The sequence below is a fragment of the Archocentrus centrarchus genome, chromosome 18 (assembly GCF_007364275.1).
Source record: "Archocentrus centrarchus isolate MPI-CPG fArcCen1 chromosome 18, fArcCen1, whole genome shotgun sequence".
In the NCBI taxonomy this organism is placed as follows: Eukaryota; Metazoa; Chordata; class Actinopteri; order Cichliformes; family Cichlidae; genus Archocentrus; species Archocentrus centrarchus.
In genome coordinates this window covers 22,539,772-22,556,101 of record NC_044363.1, presented here as the reverse complement: position 1 = coordinate 22,556,101, position 16,330 = coordinate 22,539,772, and the positions used below count along the sequence as shown (strand labels likewise).

Genomic DNA, 16,330 nt, shown 5'->3' with positions numbered 1-16,330 from the left:
AAAATCTTTGCAGCGCCTGAGAGGTCTGGGGTGTATTTAAAGGTTTAGATCAAAGGCACGCGAACATTCCATGGTTTTGATGTCAGTGATCAAAGACATTTTAAACTGACCGCGGGTGTACGCGCATGCACGTCTATTGAAAGGTCTTAAATACACGAGGAGATTCACAATCTGTTATTAGGTGTTCGTAGTTGAGACGTACAGACTGCGCTCATCACACTCTGAAAACTTACAGAAACCTGATTTTCGGAGCAACGCTAATAATCATAGTGAAAACAGAAACATCACCAATGGCTGAATTCCACTACATTCAAGCAAAAAGAGCCTTGAATTGAATGGCATGAAACCCAAGGAGGAAAGCAATGGTTCTTCCTGCATCATATCAGAAATGATCGTAGATGAATGCAGTAATGAAAATTTGTTACATGATAGCGCAGAACTCGAGCAGTGCGCAGAAGCGGAGGAGGTGACTCAAAGTCCCCGGCCTCCCAGCACGCCACCAGAAATAGTTGCAGCTGATGCTGTTGGATTAATAGTTAATCACCTGGATAATTTATGTTCTGAAGCTTCTTCAGAAATAGTCCAGTGCACCAAAGTTGAAGAAAAGGCTGAAAGCCCCCAGCGTCCCTGGACTCCAGCTGAAATGATTGCTGCTGAGGCTGTCAAGGCACTCTTGGAAAAAATTGTTAAAGAAATTGAGCAGCACATAGAGGCTGAGGAGGAGGCTCAAAATCTCTGGCTTCCCAGCACGGCGGCAACAACATTAGCTCGAACTGTACAAAGTGGCAACATTTCTGGTGACGACATCCAAAATGTGATTGTCGTTGCACCAATGCCAGCAGAGGAAAAAGAAAGGGACAGACTGTCTAAATCAGCCTCACAGTCACGTCCAGCTTCTGAACCCATCTCTTGCGTGAGTGCAGTAGAGCAGGACCTATGTGTAGAAACAAGCTTTGAGCCTTCACCAGTCCCTCACACAAGACCTACAGATTCTCACACTCTCCCACCAACCTCTGAAAACACAGAGCAGGAACTCTCACAAACTGAGCAGTCATTTTCTCAGATAATTGCCAGTCACCTCATCAACCATCTTTTTGCACGGGTCATTTCAAAATGTAAGAATAGCGTAAAAACTGCTGTGAACAGAGAAAAAGTCCATTTGGTGACCATCTGTTTGACAGAGGTAATTGCAGAAGTCGTGGAGCTGGAAATCCAAAAGGCCAAATCTCTGACAAAACTTGAAAATAAAATGTGGAGATTCATCAATGCCGTGACGAAAGGTGTTATGAAGGAGTTCAGATCTCCAGACCAGCTCTTGGAAGCTGCACTGAGTTTAGAAGGCTCATCTTTTGACAGAGCTCTTCTGAAGCACCTGGATATCAATCTTGGTATCTTCCTCGAAACTAGAAAGAGGTCCAAAGTTGCCAGGTTCTTTTCAGCAGTGGGAAAAGCTTTAACAAAGCCCTTCAGGTGCTGCTGTAAGGGCAGCAGTGATGACTAAATTACCATCTTGACTTCATCTCGTCTCCCTGTGCTCTCTTCTCCATCACCCCCAACCAGCCGTGGCAGTTGGCTGCCCCTCTGAGCCTGGTTCTGCCAGAGGTTTCTTCCTATTAAAAGGGAGTTTTTCCTTTCCACTGTCGCCTAGTGCTTGCTCACAGGGGCCCAACATTTAGGTCATTTAGATCCCCTGTGAGCAAGTTGCTCACAGGGGATCACCTAAATGTTGGGGTTTCTTGCTAATACACCAGGGTCTTTACATTATAAAGCACCCTGAGTAAATAAACCAGTGATATGCAAATTTTTGTTGGAATTTGATACTATAAAAATTATTTTGAATCGATGTGAATCTTAAAAACATTTAATATGGCACCAAATCAAAGTAAAAACAGTATACTTAAAACGTCATACCATACCATCAAATGAAAAACAAACAAACAAAAAAATACATTCTAGTTTTTGTTGTGTTTTCCTGTGTTATAAATGAATTGTACTTTGGGAATCGCACTATTGCTGTACTGTGCAGAAAAAAGGAAATGGGGGAGAGACTACATCATTACACAAGCAATAAGTTTCAGAAAACCATCAGATCTAATAAATATGAGCATTTTATTATGGTTTGGATTTCAAAAAACAGCTAACCAATTGGATATAGAAGCCACTTGTAACTGATGCAGTTCGTGACAACACGTGGATAATTTTCTCATCCACAGCCCACGGTGGTTACCAATAAAAACCAAAATAAGCACAGAAATGATGCTGAATTTATCATCCTTTCACTCCTGTGATGCTTTTGGGTTCAGTAAGAAACATATTTGCAGGCATGTAACCTGTGATATAGGTCCTTTCAGGAGAAAAAATAAACCGGTGACTATACAAATTTAGTAAAAAAAATGGTTTAAGTTCATTTATGAACACACAAAAAAGTTCACAGTTAAATATAAAGAATTAGCATAACACCATTTTGTAAAGGGCTGCTCTCAGTGTATTGTCTTACAGATTACTGTGTGATTTAATACCGTTGATATTAGTGTTTTGATTCAGGACTTGAAAGCTCCATGCTCATGGCCAGTAGAAAGATATGTCTTTGTCTTTGGCCAACAGTAGGACAGTTTCCATTCGCACCCTGTTGGCCAACAGCACCTGCCGTTGTTAACCCAGGTCTTTACTAAAATGCAAATCTCATTTTTTAATAATCTGCATGTTTGATTTGGCCAAGATTTTACACCAGGTTTCCTTCCTTAAGCAGCCCTTCCCATTTATCCAGACCGGCACTAGAAGTAACCTGACTTGTGGCCGACCCATGACTGGGTTACAACATCTTCAGCACCATCTTCTTTGATCCTGGTCAACAGTTGCAGGAATAATTTGGCATGGTATTTTTCACACTGAGCAATCAATAGAACAGTGAGAAAAGAAAACAGGAAATATATTTTAGAAAAAAAGACAGACCTTGTGACACAAAAATCTTCAGATAGAGAGGTCTTAGTGGGTTGGGACAAACGAGAGAGAGAGAGTGCTCCTGTCTTAAAGTAAAAATCTATCTGCAACAACATTTCTGTGAGTACCAATGTGAGGCTTATGGAAACTGTCTGTTGTACCTGCAACTTATTCAAAGAATAAAAGTATAAGTTAGAAAAGAATAACCGTGACCTATGTCTGAGGTTATTCTTTGACAGAGACATTGTCAGTTATGTTTTTCCTCTGGTTTGTGAAAGCAAAGGAGTTCTTTGTAAATCTGAATCCTAAACTCTTAAGGTAATACTAGAGGAAGTTAATTCTCTGCAAACCCTGTGCCATAGCTCACATTTCCTTAAAAAATGAAACAAAGAAAACAAACAAAACAGAATTATTTGTTTTGTTAAATTGGCTTTGTAGTCTTTATGCAATGTTGCTGACATAAAAACAAATGATTCAAATACATAATTATCTAAGTAAATAGCTGCACTGCATAAATTAAATGATACAAATGTAATGGAAAGAGAACACAAAGACAGCAAGCATTAAAGCAAAATACCGTAAAAGGCAGTTGAAACAACATCATGCTCAGAAAGAGAGAGAGCATGTTTCTCTCATATTGGCTTCTCTTCACTGGGTCTGTGTTAAATCCAGAATATAATATGAGGTCTTGAATAATCAGGCCTACTGTAGTGGAACGACAAGGGGGACAACTTGCCCATCACTGAGGGGTGAGGTCACTGAGGCAATTAAACAACTCCTTGGTGGCAGGGCCTTTAGGGTGGATGAGATTTGCCCTGAGTTCCTAAAAGCATTTGATGTTGTAGGGTTGTCTTGGTTGACATAACTCTGCAACGTCATGTGGAGATCTGGGGCAGTGCCACTAGATTGGCAGACTGGGATAGTGACCTTTAAGAAGGGGGGATCACACTCCCCAGCCTCCCTGGTAAGGTCTATGCCAGGATTCTGGAAAGGAGGGTCCTTCTGTTGCCTCCCTAGGTTTGTCATCTGAGGGGCAACTTAGCGTCCTGTCCCAACATGTGGTGCTGTGGTAAAGAATAGCAAAAGGCACACACGTTGAGCTATCATAGCTTCATAACAGGAAGGTTCCTCTGTGCCCCAAAACTGCTCCATACCACGAGTGCAATAGGCGCCCTCTTGCATCCTTCTGTGGAATGGTACCATAACACATGAAACTGCACATAACTCACAAACATGCTTAAATGACAGTCAAATTCACAAATATAACAAATTAAAAAAAAAAAAAACCTTTAGGGGTGACTGTTTTTGTCTTTATCCCCTTTGATACTTCACCTCAGAAGTGAGATGATTTCAACAGGGTAACCCCAATTCAAAGAATGTCTCCCAACATTTGTTTTTATTTGTGAGAACCGTCAGTGTTTGAGAGTGCACCAATTGTGTTAGTATGGTTGGGGATGGATGGGATAAAAGAATGATGGAAAACCTTGAGTTGACATGCAGGGTTGGCTGGCTGAGAGGGAGTTCATATCCGTTCTCCAGTGGCGGTATGATCGCTCACCATCATACCGCCACTGGACCAGTGTCATATGACCAGTGTCATATGACCAGTGTCATATGACCAGTGTCATATGTGAGTCTTTCTGCTGGTCGCCCTCTCCTCTGTGACCTCCTTACAGTGTCACTTTCTCCTGTGTTTCCTCCATCCATTTCATCCACTTGGTCAAACCTTGTTTTGTGATTTTTTTTTTTTTTTTTACCTTAAGCATGAATTAAAAAAAAAAACAACAACAAACGTGTCAGTGTGGGAACTGAAAACAGGAACTGTGTTTTAGAAAAGCAGGCAGATCTCATGCTGCTGAGAAACACATGGTTGTGATAATGTGTTACTTTGATTTGTACATGCAAAAGAGGCCTTAGAAATCTGAAATCTAAACTCATGATAGACTGAAAATTGGACAATGCATACTCTGCCAAATCCTACGGCCCACAACATATTTCTAAAAGACAAAAAATACAAAAAGCAATAAGTTTTTCCTTTACTCATTTCACTTCTTTAGTAAGTTTTGCTGGCTTGGTACTTTTACATACAAAGAAAATGCTTCATTCATGATTAAATCAGTGAATCCTCACCAATATAACTGTAAAGGGAACGAAACACAATAAGTATTAAAGTGAAAGACATTGTAGCAGCAAGTTTAGATAACAAAATTCTCATACATGCCCGCATTTATATGTGGTCAAATTGCTTTTTAAATGAGTTTTGGGCTGGAAACTATCAGCAGTATCGGGAAACACTGCATATGAGTACATGCATAACTAAAAGCATGACTGGTGCTACACCAGTTCCAATATTAGCGTTCACAAAAACACTTTTTTATGATTTGTCATCTTTCTGGCAGTCTATCCTTTCATTTGCCTCACAAATAAAGATAACTAGAGCATCTGGGTCTGTGCTGGTGAATTTTATAAAAAGTCAAAAAGGCAGAGAAAACAGTAACAACAGGTTACAGGTTACTGTTGTTACTGTGCACAATTGTTGATACAACTGCAGCTGGTGAACAGGTTTAATTGCGATTAAAAGTCTGTCCTGTCAATGTGCACCATGGTGGTTTTATTCATCAGTGTTTGCTCAAATGATACCTGAAAGAAGCAGCTCATTCAAGGACCAGTGCATCACCCCACCAGGTTCCACTATCACACGCAATTGTTTCATCTGTACATATCGGAATACTGTGAACAGTTATATGAGTGGGCAGTGTGCCCACTGCATGTCCCTGAGGTGCCCCAAGATTCAGTACAAAATGGAGTGTGTTACTTGTAATGTCCTTCTCACTAACCTATCAAAATAACATGTGCATATGAATAGTTTTTCTCTGAACACTGGTTAAAATCAGATCTTTAAATAGAAGAAGACAACTATAACAACAGCCACGATGTTGTGTAAATGTAGCAACTTCAAAGGCCTAAGTCACTAGAGAGAAAAGACTGGGCCCTGTCTATTTGTGACGCGCTGCTGTCCTGTAGCCTCCACAGAACTACACTGAGTCCATATGTGTTTTTGTGGTGTTTATTAAAACAGTGACAAGTATGATTTGCATAACAATGAGCAGCACAGCAAAGCAAGTGGTCAACAATAAATTACGGCAACCCAGCTAACCTCTCTCCTCCATGATTAAGAGCAGGTGAGTGTGTCACCTTTGAAATGCCTGCCGTGACCACCTCCATGTGACCCAAACACCCATCCATCACCATGACAAGCAGCATGAAACCAATATACAAATTAAGACAGAAATATATGTGTTTTGCAGTATATATATTATATATATATATAGATACTGAAAACATCCAGCTTTAGCAGTGACATATGGCTTCAACCCACAGGAAAAACGGTTGCACCATATCCCCTGGTAACCTGTGTGGTGATCACAGCCGCAGTGGCGGGCTGCTGGTTTTCCCTGATCTTCAGCTCACGATGCATCTGGCACCAAACACACGGGTAACACCAACATATTTTGCAGCAGTCATCACAGCACGATCCCTGCAAGACAGAGAAGAAGAGATAGAGAGGATAAGGCAGTGGGAGTTACTGTGGTTTAATTTGGAGCTGCCATTGTTGTAACAGTTTAAAATGTGAGGAGTACTACAGTATCTGCAGCAGCACTGGCATCAAAATGAAGAGGGTCTGTAAGCGTTGCTTTAAGACTGCTCACACAGATTAGCACGACCACAAAGCAAATCATGCCTATCTATACCCTGAGCAGCAACCTCCAGGGCTTAAAAAAGAAGCCAATGCAGATGTTTCATAACTGCACATCCTCTAAAGGTCACATCCATCTTTTAAGTGTAGCCTTTAGCACCCCTCAACTCCCCCCCCACCCCTAACCCAGCCTTACAGGGATGTTGTAGCGCTCTCTGATAGATTGGCGGATTAAGCAGGATGCCAGACCACAGAAAACATCCAGGAGTGGCGTGCAGCAGCACCAGCCGTGTTTACTGGCTGTATCACACTGCCTGCAGGGGAAACACCAAAAGCCGCAGCAGCCTTGAGGGAGGAAACAATACAGACATATTATATCTAGTGTCCATGTTTTAGATATTTATAATAATTACAACAAACATTTTGAATTTTTCTTGTTCAAACCAGAGAGAACGAACCAAAACTGCAGTTTTGCAGGCGCACGTGCTTCTGTTCCTCATCTCATGATCTGCATGTGTTCTCTTTTGTCATTTCATCGCGTGGTTCATTGTTTATCCTTAAATTTTTTTTTTTTTTGACATTTTTTGATCCCATGAGTTTGTTCCAGTTTCGAGTCAGTTCAATGAAAATAATGCTTTAATAACTTTTCTTTGGGTCCAGTCTTTCACTCCTCAACCTCCTCTGTGAGTGTACCATCAAACTGGGGCAGCCTTTCTTACACCACCTATGAAAATGTTTGCTTGTACCTGCAGAAGCACCTACACCACAGCGTTTATGCCTCCTCACCTTCGCCCATGCCATCACGTGCTAATCTTGACACCCACGGGGCCTTTCTTTAGAACTGCATGGCTCAACTAAATCGTGATAAATTGTACTCTGACCACTGTGTTTCTGTGGCTTTAATGTTGCAGTGTAACCACTCCATGATGCTACTGATTGGGCATTGTAGACATATTGTCCACCAAGGGACCTTCTTGAATTTATACTGACTTGAGACACTGTGCTAGCTCGCTGCAAAGTCTGAAACAAACTATGAGGAAATGGTGGATGCAGAAATCAGTGCTGTTTGCTGAGTTTGCTGAGTTAACTTACAGGACTCCATATCAGAGCAGCAATCACAGAGGTCGGTGCTCCATTGGCCGGAGTTTTCAAAGGTTGTGGTGACTGCCACCACCCGGGTGAACTGCTGGTAGACAGCCATGCCTGAAGGAAACAAGGCACAGAAATGAAGACTCAGAGCAAAGGGTTGTAGTGATTATGGAGAAATCCAGTGCTAGGTGACTGGTTTGAAACACTACTGTCCACAGTGTCACCGTTCTTATATGTATAACAGGATGTTTCCTTGTACATGTAAATGAACAAGAAAACGTAATATATTTATGTCCGTTTTTCAGAGCATATGAATGATAACACAAAATCTTTTCTTTCACTCATGTTTGACCTTTTTTTTTTTTAGATCATAATGACCACAGAAACAGTTTGCATACGGTAGTTCTTAATAATGTGTTTTCCTTCCTTTAACATCAATGACAGCTTGACGTCTTGTGGTATTTGTGGGTGTGGCGCTTTATTTGCTCAGATGGTAAAACGTACTGTTCTTCTTGGCAAAATGCCTCCAGTTCCTGTAAATTCTCGACTATCTTGCTGATTAGTGAAAAATTTCCCCAGGATTTTCTGATGATGTGCTGCATTTATCTTGCCATCAATTTCAACCAAGTTCCCTGTGCCTGTGTAGACCCCCCCCAAAAAAAACAAAAAAAAAAAAACAAAACAAAAACAAAAAAACATCAGCAATCCACCTCCGTGTTTCACAGTAGGGATGATGCACTTTTCATCATAGGCCTTGTTGAGTCCTCTCCAAATGTAGCACTTATGGCTGTGGCCCATAAATTTTGGTCTCATCACTCCAAATAACTTGCCTCTGTGCTGTTTGGCATATCACAAGCGGGCTGCTTTGAGAAACTGGCGACTCAACCATGCAGCCCATTTTTCTTCAAGTGCCTCCTTATTGTGTGTCTTGAAACAGCCACACCACTTTTTTTTTTTTTTTCCCCTGAGAGTCGCTTGTCTGGGAATTGTGGCTGAAATTTGTGTTTGTCTACGTGACCGTGGCTTGGTTTCCACTTCCTCATTTTCCGCTTCACAATTAGAGTTTGAACACTGCTGATTGGCATTCTCAGTTCCTTGGCTATCTTTTTATATCCTTTTCCTGTTTTATAAAGTTCAACTATCTTCTCCTGCAGATCCTTTGATAATCCTTTTGTTTTCTCTGTGGCCTGGAGTCCAACAGCATCAGTGCAGCATTGGATGAAACATAGAGGGGCTTGTCAGGACACCAGAAACTCGCTGGTTTTTATGTACACACACAAATTACAAGCAAACAGATCACAGGTGAGGATGGTTACCTTTAGTATTCGTTTAAACCCAAGTGTGTCATCTTGTGTGTATGTCATCATGCCATAACTTCCAGGGTATTTAAGCTTTATTAGTTTTTGTGTTATCATTCATATCACTGCCAGGGTATGTAAAACCTTTGAGCACAGCTGTAACTCCGGCCAGATGTACAGCTGATAAACTGAAAAGTTTACAAAGCAAATGGCGCCGCAGACATATGATCACTCTCTGCCTGCCAGAGAAAAAATTATACTACATTGTCTCACAAGTTGACTGCTGACTGTTTTATGTTGCTCATCAGTAAAAAAAAAACAAAAAAACAAAATGATTTTCTTACCTCTTCTCTGATTCGCTGAACTTTGCAGAGAAAAATGAGACAAAGTAGAGAAAAGTCAGCGTTTAACCACAGTTCAGAAAGTGAAAGTGGCTCCGGAAGGTGGAGAGTGCCCTGCATGGACACACCCACACACCTACACACACACACACACACAAAACACGCAGGGAGCACCAGGAGAGTCACATGCATTGAAACAGCATTTTGTGATTTAATAATTAATTGTGCAATAAAATGTGAATTAGTAAATTAATTTACAAATGACTTGTAAATGAATGCTCTGCTTAAGGAAGGTTCACTTCAGAGACAAACTGTATCTATTGTAGCAAGTTTAAGTTACTTTTATTGTCAGGCAAAATGCAGGCTACCCATTTAGTCCTGGACAGTTCCACACAATTCCACTTGGGGGTAATGTAGAGTTACACACAGACTGAGTAGAGAGGTGTGTGTGTGTGTGTGTGTGTGTGTGTGTGTGTGTGTGTGTGTGTGTGTGTGTGTGTATGTGTGTGTGTGTGTGTGTGTGGAGGGGGGGGGGGTTACATGCACATACACAGAAAATGTGAAATGAGTTACTTTTCAGGAGACAGAAATACACGTTGAAGCATGCAGAACACAATTAAACTTCCAGCTCATGAGTGTATTCAGGGTAGTCACCACCATGTTGTGACCCTTGATAGATCAGCACAACACGATACAGAGAGAAGCTAAACAATGAGGCAAATGGGTGTTATTTGGAGAAGTTGAGCGATACAAACACAAAAAACAGTCAATTTTAGGCGCTGCTGATGGTCAAGTTCCTCGACATTTTCTCAAAACCCATTTCTGGTGAGCATCTGCACATCAAACAAGCTAAGAATGATAAAATAGTAAGTAAGTGAAGGTCATTTGTATAGTGCTTTTCACAGGCATAAGCATCGCAAAGCCCTGATCAACAATTAAAACATAAAGTAAAAAAGAACTGTGTTAAAAAAAATTAATCAAACATACAAAAAAGAATATCAAGAGAAAGCCTGATTAAACAGGAAGGTTCTTAATTGTTTTTTCCCGTGATACATGCAGACAAACAGTTTTTGCATCTCACGCTCAGCATGGAAATATGTTGGTGGGATAGTTGCAAGTTGTAACCTGCCACCAACACACCAACATATTTTACGACATGTTGTTAAAGGTGATGTTTTTCCTTCTTCCAGCTGTTACCCATACCCATTTTTGGCTCTGTGACCTCAGTCAGGAAAGAACAGCTTTCCAGAGCCCATCAGGTCGGCTGAGTCTGTGATTTGTTTTAAACGACTGCTGAAAACACATTTTATAGGTAAGCGTTCCCTTAAGCTTTTTCCCCTTTAACTTGGGATATATTTTGCAGCTATTTGTGTGTATATTAGTGTGTGTGTTGGAATGAATGCCTTAGCATATGGTTGATTATGTGTCTGTTTATGTGTGTGTATGTTTGTAACATGTATACTTATATGAGATTTTTATTCAAACCGTGAAGCACTTTGAAAAGTGCTATACAAATAAAGTTATTATAAATCTGGAGACGATATCCCCAATAGCTTCTTAACCTTTCCATATCTCCTCCTTAGCTCAGGCTGCAATAACCAAAGTAGTTGCTGTTTTTAGTGAGACAATTAAACAAAAATAAATAAATAAATAAAGGCTTGACATCAAAGTTGAAAAAATAAGGAAGCAGGTAGAGGACAGAGGACATCTGATCTGTTAACTTAACATCAGAAACTTAATTATCACCAATGAGACATTACCAAGAGGTGAGCGTTTAAGAGATGGCATCATGCAAAGATGAAAGATTAGTGTATGTTATTTAAAATAAATAAATAAATCATTAAATGTCAGGAAATGTCTGGAACAGTTCACATGGTTTGGTCTTTGAATTGGTGAAACCAAACAGTGAGAGGGAGTACAGTATGCTTTAAAAAACAGGTAAGCTAAATGTCAAACCTTTTCATTTAGTAGTTTGTGTTTTTTATGTGTTATTTCATTCTTGTTATTAATTCAATTGTAATTTGACCTAAAACAAACACAAAAAGAAGGAGAAGAGGAATTAAAACTATTGAATTATTGTTGTGTCTTTAAGTTTTCTATGAGGACCAGGCCTTTGTTATTTGTGTGTGTGCATGGTTAGAAAATATAGATGAATCAGAGATTTGTGTGGGCATTAGGAGAGCATCTAGTGGCCTCTGGATAGCATTGCAGATATTCTTCGCTCCACAGGGTAGAAGTGTGTTTTCTCTCAGGAACAGGAACAGCTAGCAAATGTAACAGTGTCAGTCTACTGCTCTGGTGTTTGCTTAAGTCAGCACAGGAGAACAGAGGGTCAGGCAGGCACTATGCTGCAATGTTTGATGCTGTTGCATCAAAATTTATTAGAACCCAATGGACAACAGATTATACAGTAGCCCCCCCCATCTGTGTAAGGTGTACTTTTGACCCAAATCAACTGGGATAGGCTCCAGCACCCCAGCAACTTTATGTTGGATATACAGTAACTGAGCAATATCCTCTACTCATGACATACCCATCACTCCCATACTGTGCAATTATTGATTCACCAAGTGCAATACTTGTATCCGCTGTACATCGTGTTTATATGAATATATTTATACATTTATTTAATTTTCGTATACATTATATTTTATTTTATATATTTATTTGTGGATTTTCTACAATGTGGCACTGAAACAGGAGCAGCGTTCCAGTGTCATTGTACATTCTGTATAATGGTATTCTATTCTATTCTATTCTATTCTATTCTTCAGGCTTGGGACTGGCATTAGGAGTACCCTGGCTTGTGGCCCCTCATAGCTGGGATGCACCATTTTCTGATCACCCATCTATCTAATCATAACCCTGACTGTTGCAGGAATAATCTGACACGGTATTTTTCATACTGAGCAATCAACAGAAAAAAAGAAGGAAAAACAGAACAAACAGGTCAGTGTGGGAACTGAAAAGTGGGCATGTATTTTAGAAAAGCAGACAGACCTTGTACTGCCAAGAAATGTCGCATCAAAATATTCAGATAGAGACGGGGTTTTTTTCATTTTTTCCCTACTTTTTCAAAGAGTAAAAGTATTAGTTAAAAAAGAAAAACCATGACCTACTACCATAAGTGTCTGAGGTTTTTCTTTGACAGAGACATTATGAGTAGCTGTTTTTCTCTGGTCTGTGAATGCAAAAGTTCTTTGGAAATTGAAAACTCTTGAACTAACACTAGAAGAGTAATTCTGTGCAGGTTCTCTGGAGCCTGGAAAAAAAAAAAAAAAAGTCCCAAAAGGCTGAGAGAACTGAAGAAGCCTTTCGAAGGAGGGTTGAAACATCTCCAAGCTCCAGGAACAGTAGAAGAAAACTTAAATTGTGCATCCTCTGAAAACCCTGTGCCATAGCTCCCATTTCCTAAACAAAAAAACCCATCTTTTTAATTTGGCTTTATACTTTTTATGTAATCTTGCTCACTTACAAATGCATACACACTTATCTTAGTAAATGGCAGTACTTAGGGTATCAGTTAATAAGTAAATGAGTCTTCACTAATATAACTGTAATGCAAAGGGAACACAAAGAGAGCAAACATTAAAGTGAAAGACACAAAATTCTTTGCAACATTAGAAGAAAACTCAGGTGCATTCTCTGCAAACCCATAGCTCACATTTCCTCAAGAAAAAAATATTGAAAAAAATACACATAGAAGAGTTCTTCATTTTCAATTTGGCTTTATAGTTTTTATATATTGTTGCTGACTTACAAATAAATACATAATTATCCTGGTAAACGGGTATATTTATGGTTTCAGTTAATGCGTCTTCACTGATATAACTGCAATGGAAAGGGAACACAAAGAGAGCAAACATTAAAGTGAAAGACACTGTAACAGGAAGTTCAAACAACATCACGCTCACATGTCCACATTATATGTGGCCAAGTTCTTGCAACAATCCTTTTCTGTATCTTCAAAGAAGTCCTGTCAGACACACAAACAGGTAGGCCTGCAACAGTCTATTTGCTGCTTTCATGCAGTGAACTTTAGTTTAACTTGTTACCTATTTTTACTCAGGCATAATGTTTACAAGTTCTTTAGAGTGCATTTTTTAACATGCTCATTTCTTCTGGTAGACTTGTACTGTAAAAAAAGTAGTAAAACTCTGTTGAAAAAGCTGCTAACTTTCTGCCAGAAAATTATTTTTTGTTTGTTTATTTGTTTATTTTAAACAGAGGTTTATGGGAATTTCCATAAATGATAAATTACAGAATTCAGTCTACCTTTTTATTTACCGTTTAACAGACATAACATTATGACCACTGACTAATGAAATGGATGCCACTGATTATCTCGTCATCATGGTACCTGTTAGTGGGTGGGATATATCAGGGAGCAAGTGAACATTTTGTCCTCAAAGTTGATGTGTTTGAAAAATGGAAACATGAGCAAGTGTGAAGATTTGAGCAAGATTGACGAGGGCCAAATTATGGTGGCTAGACGACTGGGTCAGAGCATCTCCAAAACTGCCAATCTTGTGGGGTGTTCCCAATGAGCAATGGTCAGTATCTATCAAAAGTGGTCCAAGGAAGGAACAGTGGGGATCCAGTGACAGAGACGTGGGCAGCCGAGGTTCATTGATGCACATCGGGAGCGAAGACTGGCCCGTGTGTTGAGCTACTGTGGCTCAAATTGCTGAAAAAGTTAATGCTGGTTCTGATAGAAAGGTGTCAAAATATACAATGCATTGCAGTTTGTTGTGTATGAGGCTGCAGAGCTGGTGACCAGTCAGGGTGCCCATGCTGACCCCTGTCACCCGCTGAAAACACCAATAATGGGCACATGAGCATCAGAACTGGACCATGGACCAATGGAAGAAGGTGGCCCATCACTTACCTGGGGAAGGCCCGGCACCAGGATGCACTATAGGAAGAAGGCAGGCCTGTGGAGTCAGTGTGATGCTTTGGGTAATGTTCAACTGGAAAACCTTGGGTCCTGCCATCATGTGGATGTTACTTTGACACATACCACCTACCTATGCAGTGATGTAGAGCATGTACACCCTTTCATGGAAACGGTATTCCCTGATGGCTGTGGCCCCTTTCTGCAGGATAATGCACCCTGCCACAGAGCAAAAATGGTTCAGGAAGGGTTTGAAATTATCTGTGGGCTGTGCTGGACAAACAAGTCCAATTTATAGAGGCCCCACTTCACAACTTAAGGACTTAAAGCATCTGTTGCTTTGAGTAAACACAATACAAGAACCAGTTCATTTACCATTTAGGCACCACAGCAGACCCTCAGGGGTCTTGTAGAGTCCATGCCTCAATGGTTCCGGGTTGTTTTGTCAGTAAAAAGGGGGACGGCAACTTAATATTAGGCAGGTGATCATAATGTTAGGCCTGTGCTGTGTACAAACACTGAAGAATATTTTGTGGCTCTCGTTGTCTCTTTCTAGGTCCAATGTATAACCAGTTATAATGCAAGGGAGTGATAGATCACAACACACCTATGATCCTCGGAAAACAATAATAGGTGAGAGAGTGATGTGGAAAATTCTTGCACATGTGCAGATGGTGCAGAGTGTCATTTGTGACTGAAAACACACTCTATCTGCCTTCATTCAGGGTGTATCTTTATGATTTCCTGCGTCATGTTCTTTGCTCAAGCGATAGTTGGTAAGTGAACGATGCACTTGTTGTCATGTTCAGATTGAATTTATCAAAAAGAAATGTTTGAAAATGTTTGAAAACTCAAATAATTAAAAATTGCATATTAAAACTGATGAGGCGGATGGAGTGACGCTTCTTTTCTCCTTTGTTCTTGCTCCCCATAGCTTCAAAAACGGATGAATGTAAAGGAGAGCCCTTTATTCCCATATGCGTCCTTAATTACGGAATCATATGTGCATGTTTGTTACTGGGCTTGTGCACAGTGTCAAGAATGCAGTGTTGCAACATTGTCTGTTGCTCCGTGCCCATTGTCTTCTTCTGCTGCTGGTTCCTTGCTTGTAAGCTTTGTTTCAAGAAATATTACAGGCTGCATATCACAGCAAAAAATGCTAAATGGGCTAAGCAACAAGATAGCAGAGGAAAAACAAAGTAACATGCAAGGCCTAGACATTGTCCTCATGGCTCTCTCTCTCTCTCTCTCTCTCTCTCTCTCTATATATATATATATATATATATATATATATATATATATATGGTCCTGCAACAGGCTGGCGACCTGTTCAGGGTGTACCCTGCCTCTCGCCCTATGATAGCTGGGATAGGCTCCAGCCCCCCTGCAACCCTTAACAGGATGTGCGGAAGCGAATGGATGGATGGATGGATGGATATATATATATATATATATATATATATATATATATATATATATATATATATGAGATATGAGAGAGAGAGAAAGAGAAAGTGGGAAATTTCAGATGACAGCGTGATCTAAACATTTGTTTGCATGTGAATCATGCAAAAAGCTATTCCAGTAGCAGGAATAAAAGAATTTCAAATACGGAGCTGGAAAGGGAATGACTACATGAGTAAGGTAACTGTTCCTGCACTGGGTCACAGAGTAAAAAGTTGTGGTTGAATATACAAGGAGAATCTTCACATCACAAACTTTAATGGATCAGATAGAGGCAGGTTATTTGCCTCCATCTCACATTATCCCTAGCATCCTGCTCTGTCACAACAACCCTCTGCATTTCCTCCTTCACTACATCCATGAACCTCCTCTGTGGTCTTTCTCTTTTCTTCCTGCTGCCTTTGTCCAGTATATCCACTAGCCCTCCTCTTCACATGTCCAAACCAGCTCAGCCTTGCCTCTCTAACTTTGTCTCCAATCTTAATCTTGTCCATTCTGGTCACTCCCAGTGAAAATCTGAGCATCTTGAGCCCTGCCGCTTGTCTTCTTGCCAGTGCCACTGTCTCCAAACCATAGATCACCGCAGGTCTCACTATCATCTTGTAAA

At 40.3% G+C, this 16,330-nt stretch overlaps 1 protein-coding gene and 1 long non-coding RNA gene across 2 annotated transcripts; one reads left to right on the top strand and one right to left on the bottom strand.

The window, feature by feature from the left end:
* Nucleotides 1-5,991: 5,991 nt before the first annotated feature.
* Nucleotides 5,992-9,478, bottom strand: LOC115797399 (cornifelin homolog B-like). Its single transcript, XM_030753968.1, has 4 exons — nucleotides 9,369-9,478; nucleotides 7,730-7,840; nucleotides 6,834-6,982; nucleotides 5,992-6,478 (listed from the first exon to the last, which is right to left on the bottom strand). Exons 2-4 carry the CDS (start codon nucleotides 7,836-7,838, stop codon nucleotides 6,311-6,313), a joined length of 426 nt encoding a protein of 141 aa, XP_030609828.1. The 5' UTR covers nucleotides 7,839-7,840; nucleotides 9,369-9,478; the 3' UTR covers nucleotides 5,992-6,310.
* A 1,090-nt stretch (nucleotides 9,479-10,568) lies between these two features.
* On the top strand, nucleotides 10,569-15,013 carry LOC115797585 (uncharacterized). Its single transcript, XR_004021436.1, has 4 exons — nucleotides 10,569-10,677; nucleotides 12,140-12,314; nucleotides 14,816-14,892; nucleotides 14,985-15,013. It is a non-coding gene; the product is annotated as an uncharacterized LOC115797585 (long non-coding RNA).
* Nucleotides 15,014-16,330: the final 1,317 nt, after the last annotated feature.

Excerpts from the sequence above, each read along its gene's own strand:
- LOC115797399 (XM_030753968.1), bottom strand. The coding sequence starts at position 7,838 with ATGGCTGTCTACCAGCAGTTCACCCGGGTGGTGGCAGTCACCACAACC. Across the intron at positions 6,983-7,729 it reads CTGCTCTGATATGGAGTCCT|GCTGCTGCGGCTTTTGGTGT; the intron begins GTAAGTTAACTC and ends TCCTCCCTCAAG. Across the intron at positions 6,479-6,833 it reads GAGAGCGCTACAACATCCCT|GGATCGTGCTGTGATGACTG; the intron begins GTAAGGCTGGGT and ends TCTGTCTTGCAG.